The sequence below is a fragment of the Dryobates pubescens genome, chromosome 27 (assembly GCF_014839835.1).
Source record: "Dryobates pubescens isolate bDryPub1 chromosome 27, bDryPub1.pri, whole genome shotgun sequence".
Taxonomy (NCBI): domain Eukaryota; kingdom Metazoa; phylum Chordata; class Aves; order Piciformes; family Picidae; genus Dryobates; species Dryobates pubescens.
Genome location: NC_071638.1, coordinates 12,840,208 through 12,858,491, shown reverse-complemented (window position 1 = coordinate 12,858,491; position 18,284 = coordinate 12,840,208). Strand labels below are relative to the sequence as shown.

The 18,284-nt window shown below is 45.4% G+C and overlaps 1 protein-coding gene across 1 annotated transcript; it reads left to right on the top strand.

The window, feature by feature from the left end:
- The first annotated feature begins 3,636 nt into the window (after positions 1–3,636).
- On the top strand, positions 3,637–5,852 carry BBS10 (Bardet-Biedl syndrome 10). Its single transcript, XM_054173792.1, has 2 exons — positions 3,637–3,821; positions 3,893–5,852. The coding sequence occupies exons 1-2, from the start codon at positions 3,637–3,639 to the stop codon at positions 5,820–5,822; spliced, it is 2,115 nt and encodes a 704-aa protein (XP_054029767.1). The 3' UTR covers positions 5,823–5,852.
- Positions 5,853–18,284: the final 12,432 nt, after the last annotated feature.

The window sequence follows — 18,284 nt, the reverse complement described above, 5'->3', positions numbered from 1 at the left end:
GAGATACACCTATTCATTATGCTGTAGCCATACAAGTTACCATGAAGCCTAAGTTTCTGTTTCAAGACAGGGTTTCTAATGTTTTTGTTTGAAGAATGTATGCATGTATCGAACTTGTACAAGTACAACAAAAACATTTAGTGCCAGAGTTTATCTGGTGAATTCTTAGTCAGGTGTACCAAGTCAAAAAAAGGGGCTGTAGTACTGTGAAGGTACACTCAGTCACCCAGACAGGACAACAGCATGATGAGCAGCACAACACAGAGGGTAGCCAGCTTTGTTTTCAGAAGATTCTGAGCAGCAGAACAGTTCTGAGGTCAGGTGTAGCTTTTTGCCATGGCTCATCTACTCCTCTGACTCTCCAGGTGATCTGTCTTCTGTTCTGCATCAATCTCACCAGTATTTAGTGAAAACACTTGCTGTTTGTTGGTCCAGTTCATATAGTCCTGGGGCTGATACCTTCATGCATCTGCCCTTCTCTTTTACCTTTCTCCTTTGGGCTTCAGCAATGTATATGTTTATTACTTAAAGCAATCAACTTCAACTTCTTACAGCTTCCTGTTAGCCTAGCTTGGTCTTGAATCATTTTCTGGAATGAGTACCTTAACCACAGTTACCTTGTACATGGGGGCAAGACCAATTTGATTGGACTTCTATTGTGTCTATAGTGATGAGGTAAAGTCCCTGTGGGGAAGAAAAACCCCCAAGTCTCTAAACAGAAACTGAAGTTTTTACTGATGTATAAAATGGCATAAAGAGAGCAGAATCTCAGAGCATTAATGTTCTCAGCCTGATATTTGGCCATTCATTATCACATTCAGATGTCAAGTCTTCACCTGTCTTAAGATCCATTACAAGCCTTTAATATACTCTGTACATGACAGTAACCCAAGAGGAAATGAGTGATAATTTGGGCAATAACTTCAATCAGCTAAATTGGTGGTGCTGAAACTCTTGACTTATCAGTTACAAACTTTTGTCTTCCTTATAGGTAGATGAAAATGTCCTTCCACCCTTTCATGTTGGGGTTTTTTTGTTTAGTTTTTAATCACTTTAAGGTCAGTTCCTAACACAGTCTGCATGTATTTTTACACAGACTGCATAGCAGTCACTGTAGGTTTGATCCAGCCAGCTACCTGGCAGCATGGTGTTGGACAATGTCAGACTAGACAGATATTCCCTACCCTAAAGTCATGCTCAGCTCAAGACAAGTAGAAAACTTGACCAGAGCAAGACAAGATGCTTGTGCTTATTTTCCTTTTCAAGTTACATTTTCAAGTTCAATTCAGTTGTAAAAGTGGGTCTAGTGATGGTCTGGGAAGGTGAAGGATACATGATAAAGCTTTCTGAAATGTAAAATTGCAGATTTCTGCTATGACTGTATGATTAGATAACTTAAACTCTGACAAGTACATTGGAAACTTCTGTAATTCCTATTTTGCTGGGTTTTGGATGCCATTCCTTCATGTGAAGAGAACAAAGAAATACCTTGCCTGGTTTTTACAGTACAGCTGGCCATGGGCATGTATGAAGCCTTTTCTTTAGTGCATTACCGGTGTCCTATTTAACCACAGTGTGTTTAGCTGATCTTGAATATTTTGAACTCTGCACATAGCTACAAAAATTTATTGTACAGTTTACAGATGTTTGAGGGCTGTGGCCTCCTGGTTTTTAAAGTTCAAAACAGCACTTGTTTTCACATTTGATTTGAAATCTTTATTTGTTGTTCTTGTACAGGAAGTATTTTCAGAATTTGTTGCCATGTGTTTTCATTGGTTTGTTTTGTTGCTTTTTGGTTTGCTTGTTTGTTTCCAAATGCACTCTAAGCCTTTAATTTGCCATTTGCCTAGGTGACCTAAGGTAAGACAAATGAAATGTGCCATGTGAAATGCAGCAAGTATCGGTTCCAGCAGTACGTATTTCTTGCATTTCATGTGGTGATGCATTTGACAGAGTTGACATTACTTAATGAGGGTAACTCTCAAATTATTTGAAAGGTTGTCCCATAAAATGTCATGATGGTGGTTTCCTCTTTGTTTTGTTTTGCTGCCATTCTGTGCCTTTGGTTGTTTTTTTGGTTGTTGGTTTGTTGTTGGTTTTTTTTGCTAGACTGGTGTTTATGAAGCAGACTTCGGATCTAATGTTTTGTATAGTTTCTTAAAGGATGTTACTTCACCACTGTAAATAACGTAACTAGGATTCTATACATCTGTAAGTTTTGCTATTTCAAGGGTATCCTCAAATCAGAAAACTGAGCAGATGAATTCAAGTATTGGAAACAGTGCCTTCTTGATGGGTTTCTTGCTCTTCTGAGACATGTAAAGATTTGTCGAGTTTGTGCCATACATAACATCTGACCTTTGTGAGGGCTTTTGTGTTTGAAAATTCACGTTCCTGCTTTGTCAGACTCTGGGAGGGTCGGGGGGGAAACAACTATTAAAACACATTAAATTATTCCCTCTTCTGGCTGGTGTGGCATGAGTGGAGTATTTCTGGAGTTTGGTACAATGCAGCTGCAATGCTTTGTGGTATTACACAAATAGCCATTACAAAACAGTAACTTCACAGACAGATTATTTCATCTTTTTCTCCATCTTCACCTGGTTTCATAGTTACCTTAAAGAGGGCAGAAGCCTGCCCTTGTGTCACTGCCCTCTGCCAAGGGGCAAGGAGCAAGTAGTTGCCCGGGTGGCCAAGAAAGCCAATGGCATCCTGGCCTGTATCAGAAATGCTGTGTCCAGCAGGAGCAGGGAGGGGACTGTCCTCTTGTACTCAGCTCTGGTGAGGCCACACCTTTAGTATTGTGTCTAGTTTTGGGCACCTCAGTACAGCAGAGATGTGGAGGTGCTGGAGCCAGTGCAGAGGAGGCCAACAAAGCTGGGGAAGGGCCTGGAGAATAAATCTTATGAAGAGTGACTGAGGGTGCTGGGGCTGTTTAGTTTGAAAAAGAGGAGGCTGAGGGAAGAGCTCATTGCTGTCTACAACTACCTGAAAGGAGGTTGTGGAGAGGCTGGTGCTGGTCTCTTCTCCCAGGTAATTAGTGATAGAACAAGAGGGAATGGCCTCAATCTCTGACTGGGTATGTTTAGGCTGGACCATAGGTAGTTCTTCCCAGCAAGACTGGTGAGGCATTGGAATGTGCTGCCTAGGGAGGTGGTGGAGTTACCAACCCTGGGTATGGTTAAAGGTGGTTTGGATGTGGTGCTTGGGGATATGGTTTAGGGGTGAACCTTGCAGAGTAGTGTTCTGGATTGGACTTCGTGATCCTGAGGCTCTTACAACATGAATGTTTCTGTGGTTCTGCCACTGAGCTGTGGCACCCACCGCCTCTGCCTCGGGCATTTGCTTGATCAAGCGAGAACGCGGAGCCTGCCTTCCTCGATCTGCTGCTGCTCGGTCGCCGCCATGCGTGACCCCTGCTCACCCCTTGTTTTGGGGATTTGAACTGTCACGGAGCCCCACTCAAGCCATCTCGCCCCTCCGCGCCCTTTGGCTCCTCCCTCCGTCTCATCTCCGCTCCTTGCCGGCGCTCGCTGCCCGCCTCCCGGGCTCCCCTTCGCAGTCCCCGCGCATGCGCCCTCCCCTCCGCGTCCACTGCGAGGGAGCGGCGGCGGTTGCCGCGGCACAGGGGCCGGCATGGCGCGGCCACCGCAGCTGGGCCGGTTGGAGCAGGAGGCGGCGGCCCTGGCTGGTGCGGTGCACGGCGCCCTGGGGCCGCGGGGCGGGCGGGCGCTGCTGGTGCGGCCCTCTGGCGAAGCGCTGCTGACGCGGGATGGGCGGCTTCTGTTGCAAGCGCTCAGCCTGGCGCCGCCCACGGCCAGGTATCGCGACGGACCGGGGCGGGCCGGATGGGGCGAGGCGCGGTTCCGGCTAACCGTGTTTGTGCCCGCAGGGTGATGGCGGCCTCTGCCTGCAGCCACCGCGCCGCGACGGGGGACGGCGCCAAGACGTTCGTGGTGCTGCTCGCCGGCGTGCTGGGCGCCCTGCGGACTGCTGGCGGGGCCGGCCTGAGGCGGGCGCTGCGGGCCTTCGAGGCGCGGGTGCTGGAGCGGGCCGTGGCGCAGGGCCTGCGCCGCCACCTTTTGTCGGCTCTGCTGGGGTGGGAAGCTGAGGCGGGCGCCCTAGAGGCGCTGGTGGAGGCCTACCTGAGCGGCCGGCTGGGGCCCGGCGAGCGGCGGCGCCTGGCGCGGCTGAGTTGCGAGTACGTTCGCCGCTGCGCCCCGGCCGCCGCTCCGCGGCCGCAGGTGTTAAGCCTCCTGAGCAGCCGCTTCGCGGAACTGCACGCCCCGGTGGTCGGCCTTCCTGCCGCGGCCTCCAGGGTCTTGCCCGGGCTCGTCCTTCGCAGGGACTTTGCGACCTACTGCCCGGCAGGAGGGGATCTGCGGGCTGTGCTCGTCACCGAGTCTCTCCGGCCTGCCCTCTCCGCCCCCGGTGTCGAGTTTGTTGTAGACTCCGAGGGTCAGTATCAGGCCTCCCAGTGCTGGATCACAAGGAGGACGGAAGCTGTAATGAAACACTTGCAGAGCAATAACATTAAGCTGCTACTGTCTAGCGTGAAGCAAGAGGAAGTAGTTATCTATTATGCAAAATTATGTGGTATGTCTGTGGTAGAGTGCTTATCGTCAGAAGAAATGGCTCTTATTTCTGAAATCACAGGAGTCCTACCTTACACACCTTCTAGGGATAACCTATACAGAGAAATCACTGAAACCACAGTGGTAACATTTTGCCAGCCCTTGCTTCTTGGCTCAAAGAGGTGTGTTCACATTGGCTTGGCCAGTGTGTGTGCCTTTCAGCCCCACTGCCTAATTCTGTGTGGGCCAGTTAATGGTGTTACTGAGCAGCATGCTGCTGCTTTACAAGGGGCATTTACAATGCTGCAGCAGCTCTTTAAAACGGTTGATCAGAGAGAGAAATGCGAAGCAGAAGGTGAAAGCCAGAATGAAGCCTTGGGGGTTGGCATTTGGCATTCTTCAGCTATGCAGAAGCAACTTGTAATCCGAAATACTTCTTGTAACAGTAATGAGATTTCTGAATATCAAATGAAAGCACATAGGGATGAAACAGAGGCACAAATCATAGACCCTGATGTGCAGGGAAGTGGAAATACAACCTGTGTTCAAACAGATTTGCAAATGCCTTCAAGTCCCATGTCACACATCAAAGAAGTCAATGTTGCCACTGAAGCAGGTGGCTCTTCAATAGAGGTACAGAAACTACCTGCCAGGTGGGAGCATCCCATGCAGGATTCACTTTTGAACAGTCCAAAGGACTGCAGAGCTACTGTCTTAGCAGCCCAGGATGCTAATAGAGTCACTGCCTGTGAACATCTGGGTGTTGGCAGAGGTCTAGAGAAAACAGGTCACAACGTAGTTGCATGCAAAACTGGAAGGAGTTGTGTGAGTGTTCTGCAGAATTGTTCCAATTCCCTCATAGAAGCAGGATCAGTTTTGCCAGTAGGAGGCTACTTTGAAATCCTGTTACATTATTATATTCAGTACTATGCAAAACAGCTTCAGCAATCAGAGCTAACTATCATATCGAATGTAGTTGCTGAGGCTTTGCTCAGTATTCCCAAATCCCTGTACAGGACAGCAGAACAAAACAGCTTCACCAAATTCTATCTCAAAACCATGAATGCACTTAAAAATAATCAGCCATTGTCTGTGAGTGAGAAAGGTCTAGAATCAGTGTATTGCAAATACCAGTTAGTCCTTTCAGTTCTTCACTGTGTTACAGAGCTTCTCTCCATAGATTTAATAATTGGTATTAAGCGGCCACAGCAAAAGGTGGAGGATTATGACTCAGAAGATGACTCCTGAAATTATTAATAAAGAACGTTTTTGATCGTGTGTTTCCCTGTGTCTTCCTGTCAAATACACGTGTCTCAAAAATTCACTGCTACAAACTGAAAGAAGTGCAGTGCTGCAAACTAGAAGATCTCTTTTGAGGCCCAGAGACCTAATGAGCTGCTTTCCTCTTAGAAGACAAGGAATAAAAAGGTGAGCTTCCAAGGGTAGACTGTGCCTCTTTCGGCAGTTTCAGTATTTATGCGAGTTAGAGGTGATTGATTTTCCTGGCATGTTGAAAGTTCCAGCGTGGCTTGAGCCACTGAGCTTGCATGTTGTAAGCAAAGGAGTTTTTTAACCCTCATAATAGGCTAGATTCAATCTTGGTTTTAAAGTACTTCATACATATTCTCATTTTGAATGCAACAGGGGAAACGGAGCTGTTGCTGGCCTGTTCAGTGCTGGGGCAGACAGTGCTGGAGGTGTATATGCCAGTGAAGAATTTTCTCATCTGATGGGAGGTGGCAGCATTTTTATCCTCCATGGAGTTCAGTCAAGCTAGGAGAGTTCTGGATAATTTCATAGCATGCCTGGGTAGCACTTGCTCTCAACAGAGTAACCTATGTGACATTAGTATGTTAAGTATTCTAGGCTGAGTTGTGCTGCTGCTGTAGAAAGTTGTATAATCCATGGGAAAAGGTATGAATGCTGCTGCTTGTGAAAAACCTGAGGTGATTTTTGAGTTCAGACATAAACCATTGGGATTTTATTCTCGGGGAGTGGGGTATAATTTGGCTTGGGGTTTTGTTTTCTTCCTTTTCTTCCACAGCCACTCTCCTCCTCCTACTCCCTGCCCTGGATTTTCGCCCTACTAAGATTTGTTTTCAGCTCAGTATCACTTGGATGTCAATAAACCCCCTTCCTGTTGGGTCTTAAAAATGGCAAGTTTGGTGGGGGAGGTGTTTGAGTAACTGAGCAGCTGCAGCTGATAAGGGTATCACAGCGGTTCTCTGTGTGCCATTGATGGTATTGCATAATACCTGCAATAACGGGTTTTTTTATTATTACTTCTAAATCTGACATGAAGTAAAATTCAGTGAGGATATTTAAATGCACAAACCATCTTTATCTGCTGTGCCTGAGATCATTACAACTGGAACTGAATGTAGTTCCCCCACCCCCCAATTAATGATTGCTGGTGCTTTCCCCCTTTCCGTTTCTTCAGCAATTTCAGCAGCATGTTTCAGGCCTTTTGTTCTTAGTAGCATTAAATACTTCAGTAATGACTTTTGCCTGCCATACATTTTTACAGATGTCTACAATAAAAACCAGTGAAACTCAGTGTTCACTGGAGTGTTTAGTCAAGGAGTAGAGGCAGTAATGCTTATTTCTTTATACACACACACACACACACCCCACCTTTTGTTTTTTCTTTTGCGAATAATTTTTGGTGGATGCAGGATTAGGAGAGAATTGAACATGGAGGAGAGGAAATAAAATCACCTTCTTGATGTTATCATATGCTTTCAGTAGCTGCTTAGTGTGACAGGTCCAGACTGAGCAAAGAGAAATCTCTGTGTGTAAGAGCTGATGTTTCAGAGCCATATGCCCTTCTTGCCCCAGGGACCTCGGGTCTGCTGCCAAGCTCCCATGAGCCCTGGCACTTCAGCAGACACTTGGGTTCTGTGTTTCAGTGAGACAGTTTTGCCCTTGTGCCAGGTTCTGGATGCTCTGGTCAAAGTGCTGACCAGCTTGCTAGCCAAAGAGTAACGGTTTGCTCTGGGGTAGTGCAACAAATGCAGCACAGAACCTGTGAGGCCTGGATGCACAGCCTTCGATCACATCCTGGACTGCATCAAGAGAAGTGTGGCCAGCAGGGCAAAGGAGGTAATTCTACCCCTCTACTCCACTCTGGTGAGACCCCAGCTGGAGTACTGTGTCCAGTTCTGGAGCCCCTATTGCAAGAAGGATCTGGAGGTGCTGGAACGTGTCCTGAGAAGAGCCACAAGGATGATCAGAGGGCTGGAGCACCTCTCCTATGGGGACAGACTGAGGGAGTTGGGGCTGTTCAGTCTAGAGAAGAGAAGACTCCAAAGAGACCTTTTGTGGCCTTCCAGTATCTGAAGGGGGCTTGTTACAAGAAAGCTGGGGAGGGACTTTTTAGGGTGACAGGTAATGATAGGACTATGGGGAATAGAACAAAAGTAGAAGTGAGTAGACTCAGATTGGATGTCAGGAAGAAATTCTTCCCCATGAGGGTGGTGAGACACTGGAACAGGTTGCACAGGGAGGTGGTGGAAGCCTCATCCCTGGACATTTTGAAAGCCAGGCTGTATGTGGCTGTGAGCAACCTGATGCAGTGTGAGGTGTGCCTGCCCATGGCAGGGGGTTGGAACTAGATGATCTTTGAGGTCTCTTCCAACCCTGACAATTCTGTGCTTCCATGATTCTGAACACAAAGCAAAACAATGGGGGGGGGGGGGAAGGGGGGAACCACCACCACCAAAAACCCACTAAGTAATAATGCCTCAAAACCAAATCTTCAATATTTGCATATCTTGAACGTCAACAGTAATATTTAAATGGGAATGTGTTTGTCTAGCAAAACTCCTGTAGCCGGCCGGGCATTAACATAGTCTTTGGGGAGAAGAGCAGATTTACTTCTGGATTCATCTTGTTCTCATCTTTAAGACTCTTCTCCAGTAATTAGACTGAAAGTGTAGTCATGATCTAACCTTAGAAAATATTTGGGTTCACTGCTGTCCTGTTTATTCTTTCAAGAGAAAGGCTGTTTGTAGCCTCAAGAGGTGGCATGGTCTGTGTTCTGTGCTGTGGCTCAGGTGCTGTTAGAGCTGTTTCTCCTCTGCTGACTTTTCTGACCTGCTTCAGCACCTGCCCCCTGATTGCAGAGGCTGTGGTTACCCAGGCTGTAACTACTCATTGATAGCTGAGGCTTAGGGATGCAATTATCCATGCCATCTTGCAGCTGTTCTGAGTTTTAAAGGTACCTATAAATGTAGCTTGCCCTTTCACAGGTGACGTCGGGACAATTCTAAGTGTCATCTCATGACAGAGTGACAGGGACGAAGGGGTTACCTGGGGCAGCTTATGTTTACCCAGTCAAAGCCACACGGAATGGTGTGTTTGGGCATGCACCAAGGCTGTAAAAGCCTACAGGCTTTTCTTGTTGCACTGTTGCCCAGAGTTTATTTCTGGTTTGTGCTCTTAGTGTTTTTATATTTCTAAATATGGATTGGCCTCTGTGCAGAGTCAAAGTTGGATACATGTAGATGTGTGTGGACTCAGATCCAAACTCAAAAAGTCATGAAAAGTACAGGGATAATGTTCTCTGTTCTCCTTCCCCTCTACTCCACCCTAGTGAGACCATATCTGGAGTATTGTGTCCAGTCCTGGGCTTCCCATTTCAAGGGGGTCCTGGAAATACTAGAGAAAGTCCAACAGAGGGCTACAAGGATGGCTAAGGGACTAAAACACTGCCTGATGGAGTAAGGCTGTGAGTCTGGAGCTGTTCAGTCTGAAGAAGAGAAGACTGAGAGGGAATCTGATCAGTGTTTACAAATATCTGAAGGGTGGGTGTCAAGAAGAGAGGGCCAGGCTCTTTTCAATGATGCCCAGTGATGAGGGGCAATGGACACAAACTGGAACACAGGAGATTGCAACTCAACCTGAGGGAAAACTTCTTTACTGTGAGAATGATGGAGCACTGGAAAAAGCTTCCCAGAGAGGTTGTAGAGTTTCCTCTGGAGAATTTCAAAACCCACCTGGACATGTTCCTATGTAGCTTGCCCTAGGTGATCCTGCTTTGGCAGGGGAGTTTGACTAGGTGATGTCCAGAGGTCCTTTCCAGCCCCTACCATTCTATAATTCTATGATACTGGTCTTAACAGCCTAAAGTTAATCAGTCTTCATCTTTAACTCTCCTTTCTGCAGCCATGAACAAACCTGTATTCTACCCTACATGAAATTCATCAGAGTGGTTGGAATTGCTCACCCCAGCCACAGGCATCAGAGGTGTATTTTAAGCCAGGTAACCCCACTTGTCAGATAGCAGGTTCATATACACATTGGTACTGCTTTAAACATTAAAACCCAACCAGTTCTAAGACTTGTAGTAACATACAGTGAGACTAGAGTCTGCATCTTGCACACAGGTCTTGAGAATGGGAATCATCTCTTTACATGGCAAGGGCACACCACTTTTCTTTGTTGATTTGGTTGGGGGGTCGAGTCTCAACAATCTTTTGTGGCTCCTGGGGCCGTACTGAGACAGCTTTCACGCCCCAGTGAAAACTGCCTTCCCCCATTGCCTGGCCCTGGCACTTTCATCTCCAGTTTCTTGTTTACCAAATGGAAGTTATGTAATATGAATATGGCCTTATATATATCCATGCTTAGTTGACTAGGGACCTTTCGCTTTTTTGGCAGCTGTCACAGACAATCATTAAGTTACCAGTGGCAACAAGTTGTGTCACAAGTCACACACAACGGAGAAACCTTTGCAGGAGGCAGCAGGAGAATGTGATGCTTTGTTTAGAAGCATAACCATACAGTGGCATCACTCTGGTAATTTTATATTGTGCCTGTTGTGATCTCTGTAGCAGTCAGCTTCAGAGTCCACAGGTTGGGGGGTTAATCAGGTCAAGTGAGAAGATTAAGGAAGGTTCAATTCTTTCTTTGCATATATCTCTGTACTTCACTAGAACTGCTTTCATCTCAGCTTGTACTTTGTTTGCTTTCTGTTATGCAAGAAATCTGCTATTAGCAGTAGAGAATTCCATCTTTTTGTTACTAAATTCATTTCTATGCTTGTTCAGGTCAGTCTGTTCCCTTTTGGTGAGTTCATTTTAAATCTCAAGAGAAACTCAGTGTTTAGTTGCAACAATCTCTATAGTTTGATTATCTTCAATCTCAGGAACTTTTTTTCTTTTGTCACCAGTAAACCCCAAGATTAAATACTTGCCTTATTTATTGGCCCTAGGGACCTGGACAGGCTGGACAGATGGGCAGAGTCCAAGGGCATGAGATTTAACACATCCAAGTGCCAGGTTCTGCACATTGGCCACAGCAACCCCATGCAGTGCTACAGGCTGGGGTCAGAGTGGCTGGAGAGTGGCCAGGCAGAGAGGGACCTGGGGGTGCTGGTTGACAGCAGCTGAACATGAGCCAGCAGTATGCCCAGGCAGCCAAGAGGGCCAATGGCATCCTGGCCTGTATCAGGAACAGTGTGGCCAGCAGGAGCAGGGAGGTCATTCTTCCCCTGTACACTGCACTGGTTAGGCCACACCTTGTGTATTGTGTCCAGTCCTGGGCCCCTCCGTTTAGGAAAGATGTTGACTTGCTGGAACGAGTCCAGAGAAGGGCAACAAAGCTGGGGAGGGGTTTGGAGCTCAAGCCCTATGAGAAGAGGCTGAGGGAGCTGGGGGTGCTTAACCTGGAGAGGAGGAGGCTCAGGGGAGACCTTATTGCTCTCTACAACTACCTGAAGGGAGGTTGTAGCCAGGTGGGGGTTGGTCTCTTCTCGCAGGCAACCAGTGACAGAACAAGAGGACACAGTCTCAAGCTACACCAGGGGAGGTTAAGACTGGGTGTTAGGAAGAAATTCTGCATGGAGAGAGTGATTGCCCATTGGAATGGGCTGCCTGGGGAGGTGGGGGACTCACCATCATTGGAGGTGTTTAGGAGGAGACTTGATAGGGTGCTTGGTGCCATGGTTTAGTTGATTAGATGATGTTGGATGATGGGTTGGACGTGATGATCTTGAAGGTCTCTTCCAGCCTGGTCTATTCTATTCTATTCTATGCTATTCTATTCTATTCTATTCTATTCTATTCTATTCTATTCTATTCTACTGTTTATTATATTATTACTACTAAGGCTGGAGAAATGAAGAGAGTAATGTCTGAATTTATAAACAGTAGTTTTGGGTATGTGTTGACTGTAATTAACATAATTATGATTTTTGCAGTATCATTTTGTGTAAGGCATCATTTGTATTCTGTTAATGAAACTAGAAATAGATATTTGGATCCAGGATTATATTAATTACTTCTCTTTGAGAATATTAAACTAATAATTATTTCACAAATAAGAACTTTAATTTCAGCATTCCAAAATGAAAAAATAAAAACAAAAAACAACACCAAACCATTAAAAATGTAATAGATTTAATATGTAGTAGCTCATTCTTTATTATATGATTCAGTAGAAGACTAGGCTTTGGAAGTGATGCTTTTGCTTGTGATAGAGCAGTACACTCTTTTTAAAAACAGTTCCAGCATGGTTTTAAAACCCATTCCTGCTGCTCCAGCAGACAGTTTATTCCTCATGCAGTCAACAGCAGATAAGAGAACTGTTGCGCCAAGGCTTTGGTTCAGAGCAGGATTAAGGGCACATAAGTAATACTGTTTCCTGTGTGGCTGTGTCCTCAGCCACCTACAACATAACCAACTATAAAAGAGAATATTTCCACTGAAGGTATTAAAGAAAAAAAAGGAAAATAGAAAAATATTTTACCAAGCAGAATCTCTAACCTGTTCTTCTTTTGGGATTCTCTAGTAAAACAATGCAGCATGGTAGTTTTTATGTTGATAATAATCCTGACCTACTTCCAGTGGGAGTCTTCATTTTCTAGGCTAAGCATCTGATTAAGTATTACCTTGAAACATGAATGCAGAGTGTGAACACATGGCAGGGGTTTCCCTGTGTATGTGGGGAAGAGGCAGCTCCAGATGAGAGTTGCATCCATTGAAATAATAACATTAGGCTTGATACGTGTCTGGTATCATGTGTGAGGATTATATTTGGACATTTGGAGCAGTGAAAGTCATTGTAGGAAATGCTGGATTGTATTAAAAGGGCAAATAAACACACGGCATCTGTTTCCTAAACCCACAAATAGTCCAAGCCTCTTGATTACCAATGCAGTACCAACAAAAGAATAGACTCATAGAATTGTCAGGGTTGGAAGGGACCTCAAGGATCATCTAGCTCCAATCCCCCTGCCACTAGATCAGGTTTTTCAAAGCCACATCCACCCTGGCCTTAAAAACCTCCAGGGATGAGGCTTCTACCACCTCCCTGGGCAACCTGTTCCAGTGTCTCACTACCCTCATGATGAAGAATTTCTTCCTAACATCCAATCTGAATCTACCCGTTTCTAGTTTTATTCCATTCCCCCTAGTGCTGTGACAAATTGTAATCACTTGTCAGGTTGACTGTGTTGGAGATATTTGTTGCCATCTTGCTTTCACAGTATACTGGTTTTAGGAGTACAATGCTGAGGACCAGTGCCCTGCTGCGGTGCTGCTTCTTCCATTCCTGCTGGTGCCAGAGGTAGCTCTGCTGTTGCCCTTGCAGTCATCTGTGACCTCACCCTTAAGCTTTTCTACTACCTGCAGTCTCAAGCAATCTGTTGCTTGACTATGACTAGAACGAAACAAAGGTCAGCTTATTTACTTCTGTGACTGAAGAATTTGTGTAGGTGAAACCTCTCTTCACAACTTTCACATCTTAAAGGTTTAGAACTGCAGTACTGTGAAGACAGATTTTACTAAGGACCCAGCACTGCTCATGGTGAAAGTGACATTTAGCATTTGTAACTCAGCCTGGGTGTTCTCTCTCCCCACTCTTCCCTTTCTCCCCTGCCATGGGCAGGGACACCTCTCAACTAGACTCTGCTGCTCAAGACCTCACTCAATGACCTATCAACACTTTTAACACTCCCAGGGAGGAGGCAGCCCCAGCCTCCCTTGGCAGCCTATGCCAGCATCTCACCACCCTCATGCTGAAGGACTTCTTCCTAAGATTCAGTCTAACCCTGCTCTCCCTCAGCTTCAAACCATTCCCCTTTGTCCTACTGCTCGATACCCTTATGAAAAGTCTCTCTGCAGCCTTCCTGTGGGATCCCTTCAGGTATTGGAAGGCACCTCTAAGGTCCCTCCCAAGTGTTTTCTAGGCTGAACCACCCCAGCTCCCTCAGCCTCTCCTCCTAGCAGAGGTGCTTCAGCCCTTGGATCATCTTTGTGGTCCTCCTCTGAACTTGCTCCAACAGCTCTGTGTCCTTCTTATGATGGGGACACCAGAAATGGATGAATTATTTGAGGTGGGGTCTCACAAGGACAAAGCAAAGGGCAAGAATCACTTCTCTCAACCAGATAGCCACACTGCTCAAAAAAATATGTGAAACTGCTTTTCTCCTTTGCTGCTGTAGGTATCTACCTCAGAAAGCATTAGAAGCCCTGGAGACAGCCTGTCTGCGTGTCCCAGGGCAGTCTGGGCTGTAAACTTGCAAGAGCCTGTGTTAATGATTCACATTTCTGTTCCTGAAGCTCTAGGAGTCCAGGGATGGATGCAGAAATTGCTGGGTGTGGATCACATTTATTTAGATAGCACATCTTGCCCTCGCTGGCCTGGGCCTCTGGAGTGTGCACTGATCTTTAGGCACTTCCAAGATGATAATGTTTTCCTCTCCCAGCCTCAGTGGTGAGGGACTCTGGGCTGGAGCTTGTGTGGTTACTTTGGCCTGAGGAAAACTGCACAACCTCATTGATAGGTCATGCAGTGAGCAACACAGGGTAGTAATGGGGAGCTGCTGGCCTTACTGCTTTGAAAATAATTGTACAAACTCTTGTTCAAGCCATAAGTTATCATCTGATAACTTTGCCATCTGCTAGGCCTCACAGAATATAAATTTACTTCTGTTAAAGCGTAGAAAGCTCATATGGGACACCTAAGCTTCCTTTTCATAGGGAAATATAACAGGAGTCCAGTGGGCTTGGCCTCCTTACCCAATTGTAGGGGAAAATTAGTTTTCTTGTGTAGTTCTGACTTCTCATAAGACTGAAAAGTTTCAAGAGAAACAATTATTCTGAAAAATCATAGGTGTCCAGCATCTCAGTACCAATCTCTTATTGATTAGGAAAGAGTAGAGTAGAGTAGAGTAGACCAGACCAGGTTGGAAGAGACCTTCAAGATCATCACATCCAACCTATCATCCAACACCTAATCAACTAAACCATGGCACCAAGCACCCTATCAAGTCTCCTCCTAAACACCTCCAATGATGGCAACTCCCCCACCTCCCCAGGCAGCCCATTTCAATGGCCAATCACTCTCTCTATGAAGAATTTCTTCCTAACATCCATTCTGAACCTCCCCTGGTGCAGCTTGAGACTGTGTCCTCTAGCATCTTGTTTGTTTAATAGCCAGCACTCATGTCCACACACACACAAAATAATCTATCCCCACTGAAAACAGCTGATTTCTACTTCTCCATATTCAAACCCCAAACCCTCATTCAAACATATTTAAGTGCTTGTAAACAAAAGATCCTTGAATTTGCAGGGTACCAGACCAGTGAAGTTAATTACCTAGTACTTTGGAGCAGAGGATGATCGATACCAGTTATTTGCTAATTAAAAATTCTTAGGTTTCCCTGCTGGAAAAAAAAATAAATTGGAAAGGAAAGAAAAGAAAAGCAGAAGGGGGAAAAAAGATGGTTGAAATACATGAGCAAGCTCACAGATTGCTCTGTTGCTGTTAACATATTTGAGTTTTAACCATTCCTTCTGTGGTGCCTAGAGGGGGTTTTGTAAATATGATTAACACCCGACTGAAAAAAACCCTGAGCACTTTTGGCTGAGTAACTGCCCAGCTTTGGCTGGGATACTTTAACTGCAAAGATCAAATCATACTAAGAATATGGCAATCAAATTATACTAAGAATATGGCAAACATCTCTGGGGATCTCTTCGATCTATTGAGGAGAAACAGTGACTTTTGTCTCCTGGAGTTTTACAACAGTGTCTGTGTGATGTTAAGATCGGGTCCCAAAGCAGCAGCATCTGCAGGCTGTGTTTTGTATCGCACAAACTGCACAGCTTTTTAACAATTTTACCTTTGCATTTTGCACTGCTCAGGTTTATAACGAAGTCTGAAGCTACACCAAAACGCAGAGAAATAAATTTCCCACCATTATCCCCTCTGGGTTCCTGTTGTCAGAAGGAGTGGGCGTTCACATCAGAAGGTAGAACAAATGCTGCTGCCTTGAAATGCTGCCTTTACAGCTCCTGATGCTATTGCCCTTGTCACAGGGAGAGTCTAAACGTTCTTGTTCTGAGCTTGGAATAAATTTGTTCCACTTGCATTTTAAACCACCCTCATCTCTGTGTGTACCTTTCTTTAGTTTCCATAATGTGACCTGCATTTTCCTTCACTGATTTTCCTCCCTTGCACTGTTTTGACTGTTTTGATGTGTAATGTGACACTGGACATTATTTATTTGTTTGTTGGTTCCCCCCCCCCCCCCCCCCCCCCCCCATGGTTGAGAGCTGCCATGAGATTTTGTTTAACTCTGTCTCCACTGAAAACAGCCCCTCTCTACTTCTGCATATTCAACTCCCAAACCTGTAATTCAAACACATGCAAGGGATAAAAAAGAGACTGAATTGACAGACCACTAAAGTTAATTACCTACTACTTGGGAGCAGAAGATGACCAAGGCAGAATGTCTTTTGGCTTAGCACGTCCCTGTTCACATATATTTTAATCACCCTATTAAAGAATATTTTAATGTAAGACCCGTTGAATAATTCAATAGAGAACAGCAGATGTTAATATTAAATCTAAAGAACTTTTCAAACTTTTCACAGTAACATACAACACAGGACCAATGTCTTAGGAACTGATGAGACCTGGATTGTCCTGCAATGTTCCTCATTTACCAGAAATCTCCAGGATAATACTGTAGTTGAGCAGTATCATCATATAGTTAGTTAGCTGCTGGTGGTATAGGCAGTGCAACCATAGTACAGCAACCTACATTTCTTGTACAAATAAGTAGCAAGCAGTTGGTCTTCTGCAGGAATAGCTGTTCAATATCATGGGGTAAAGACATCAGCTGGAGGAGGAGGTGGAGGTTAAGACCCCAGGGGTTTATCTCTGCTAGCACTGATTTACTGCAAAGCCTGGAGTAAGTTACTTAATGCCCAGGTGATTAATTTTTCATCATAGGATAGTTGTGGGCTTCATATTCATAAAGATCTCTGGCCATGCTTTAAATCTCAGAGTCTGAAGATGGATGCAGATGCAGTCATTGTGTGTTGAAAAAATAATAATAAATGCACTGTATTGGACATCCTCTCAGTTTCTCAATTATCTTTTGATAAAAGTGGTGAAAATTGCTTCTACCAGGATCTCAGACATGACTGTTGTAGAAAACTGAGATGTTAATGAGGAGCCAGACACCATTTCCTATGTCCCTTGCCTTTTAATCCAAGAAAAAACTCCCTCTTTTGCTGAGCATTTCTGCATGCAGTATGTTGGAATGCTTGAAATGGTATGGTCTGAACCAGTCCATCCTCTTCACCTGGTGGAGCCCCATCTGTGTTTCTGTGTTCCCCTGAGCCATCGCATGTGACTAGAACTCCAAGCAGTTTGGAACAAGTGGTATCCAGAATATCTGGCTGTGGTAGTTTCAGGCTGTGCCTAGACAATCTTCCACAGATCTTGAACAGAAAGTTCTGCAATGTAAATAAATCACTATTTGATGGGAAAAGGAAAATAATGGTAAGCTCTAAACAATCGCATTGGACAGATAACAGACATACAACTGTAAACTAACTTTCTCTCTTTTCACTTCCTTCACCCTGGCTGATGCTTCTGCTGGTTTCTGCTGACCCTGGCTGCATTGCTTTGTTGTGGCGAAGTGTAACAAATGACTCCCTGCTCTTTCTCTTTTCCCTTGTGTACAGGACAGTAGAGGGAAAGGGGCAGGGAAGAGGAAGCTGTTGCTGGCTCCCCGGGTTTGATCAGGGGCATTCTTGTGTTGTTTATAAATTGTAAATATCTGTAAATGTTGTGAATATTGTATATTTTGTACATATTCATTGCAGATTGTAGTTTTGCTTGTAAATACAGCTGCATTTGCTTCCAACTGGGCTGGTCTGGCAAATTTAACGTTGGGGAGAATTTTCAACCCACCACATTACCATAGCCTAGCAGTACTGACTTCAGTCCAAAACTCCCTTGTGAAGGCTGAGTTGGTCCACATGTCCAACCTGACGGCTGATGGCACAGCACAGCAGTTTGCCTGCAGTGGCTGAGCCCATCACCGCCCACAGAAGCACCTTCAGCAGCAGGTTTCATCCTTTTTAAATGTAAACCAGAGTTCTGCTTACAGCCATTACTTTAGGAGAGCTGATCAGTGGGAAACTGGCCTCAAGGGCACTAAACAGCATCTTAGTGGCCACAAAACTTCATTTCCTCAGCCTGCATGAGTGCCCAGAGTTCCACCACAGCGTGCATGTGGCATAATGGTGTCCAGCTCAATCATATGACCTTACCCATAGCCAGTGGACTAGGAGTCTTGGGGTACAGTCTGTTACCCTCTGTTTCCTAAAAACAATGGAGCATGTCCAGAGAAGAGCAGCAAGGCTGCAGAAGAGCCTGGAGCACCTGGGCTACAAGGAGGGAGCT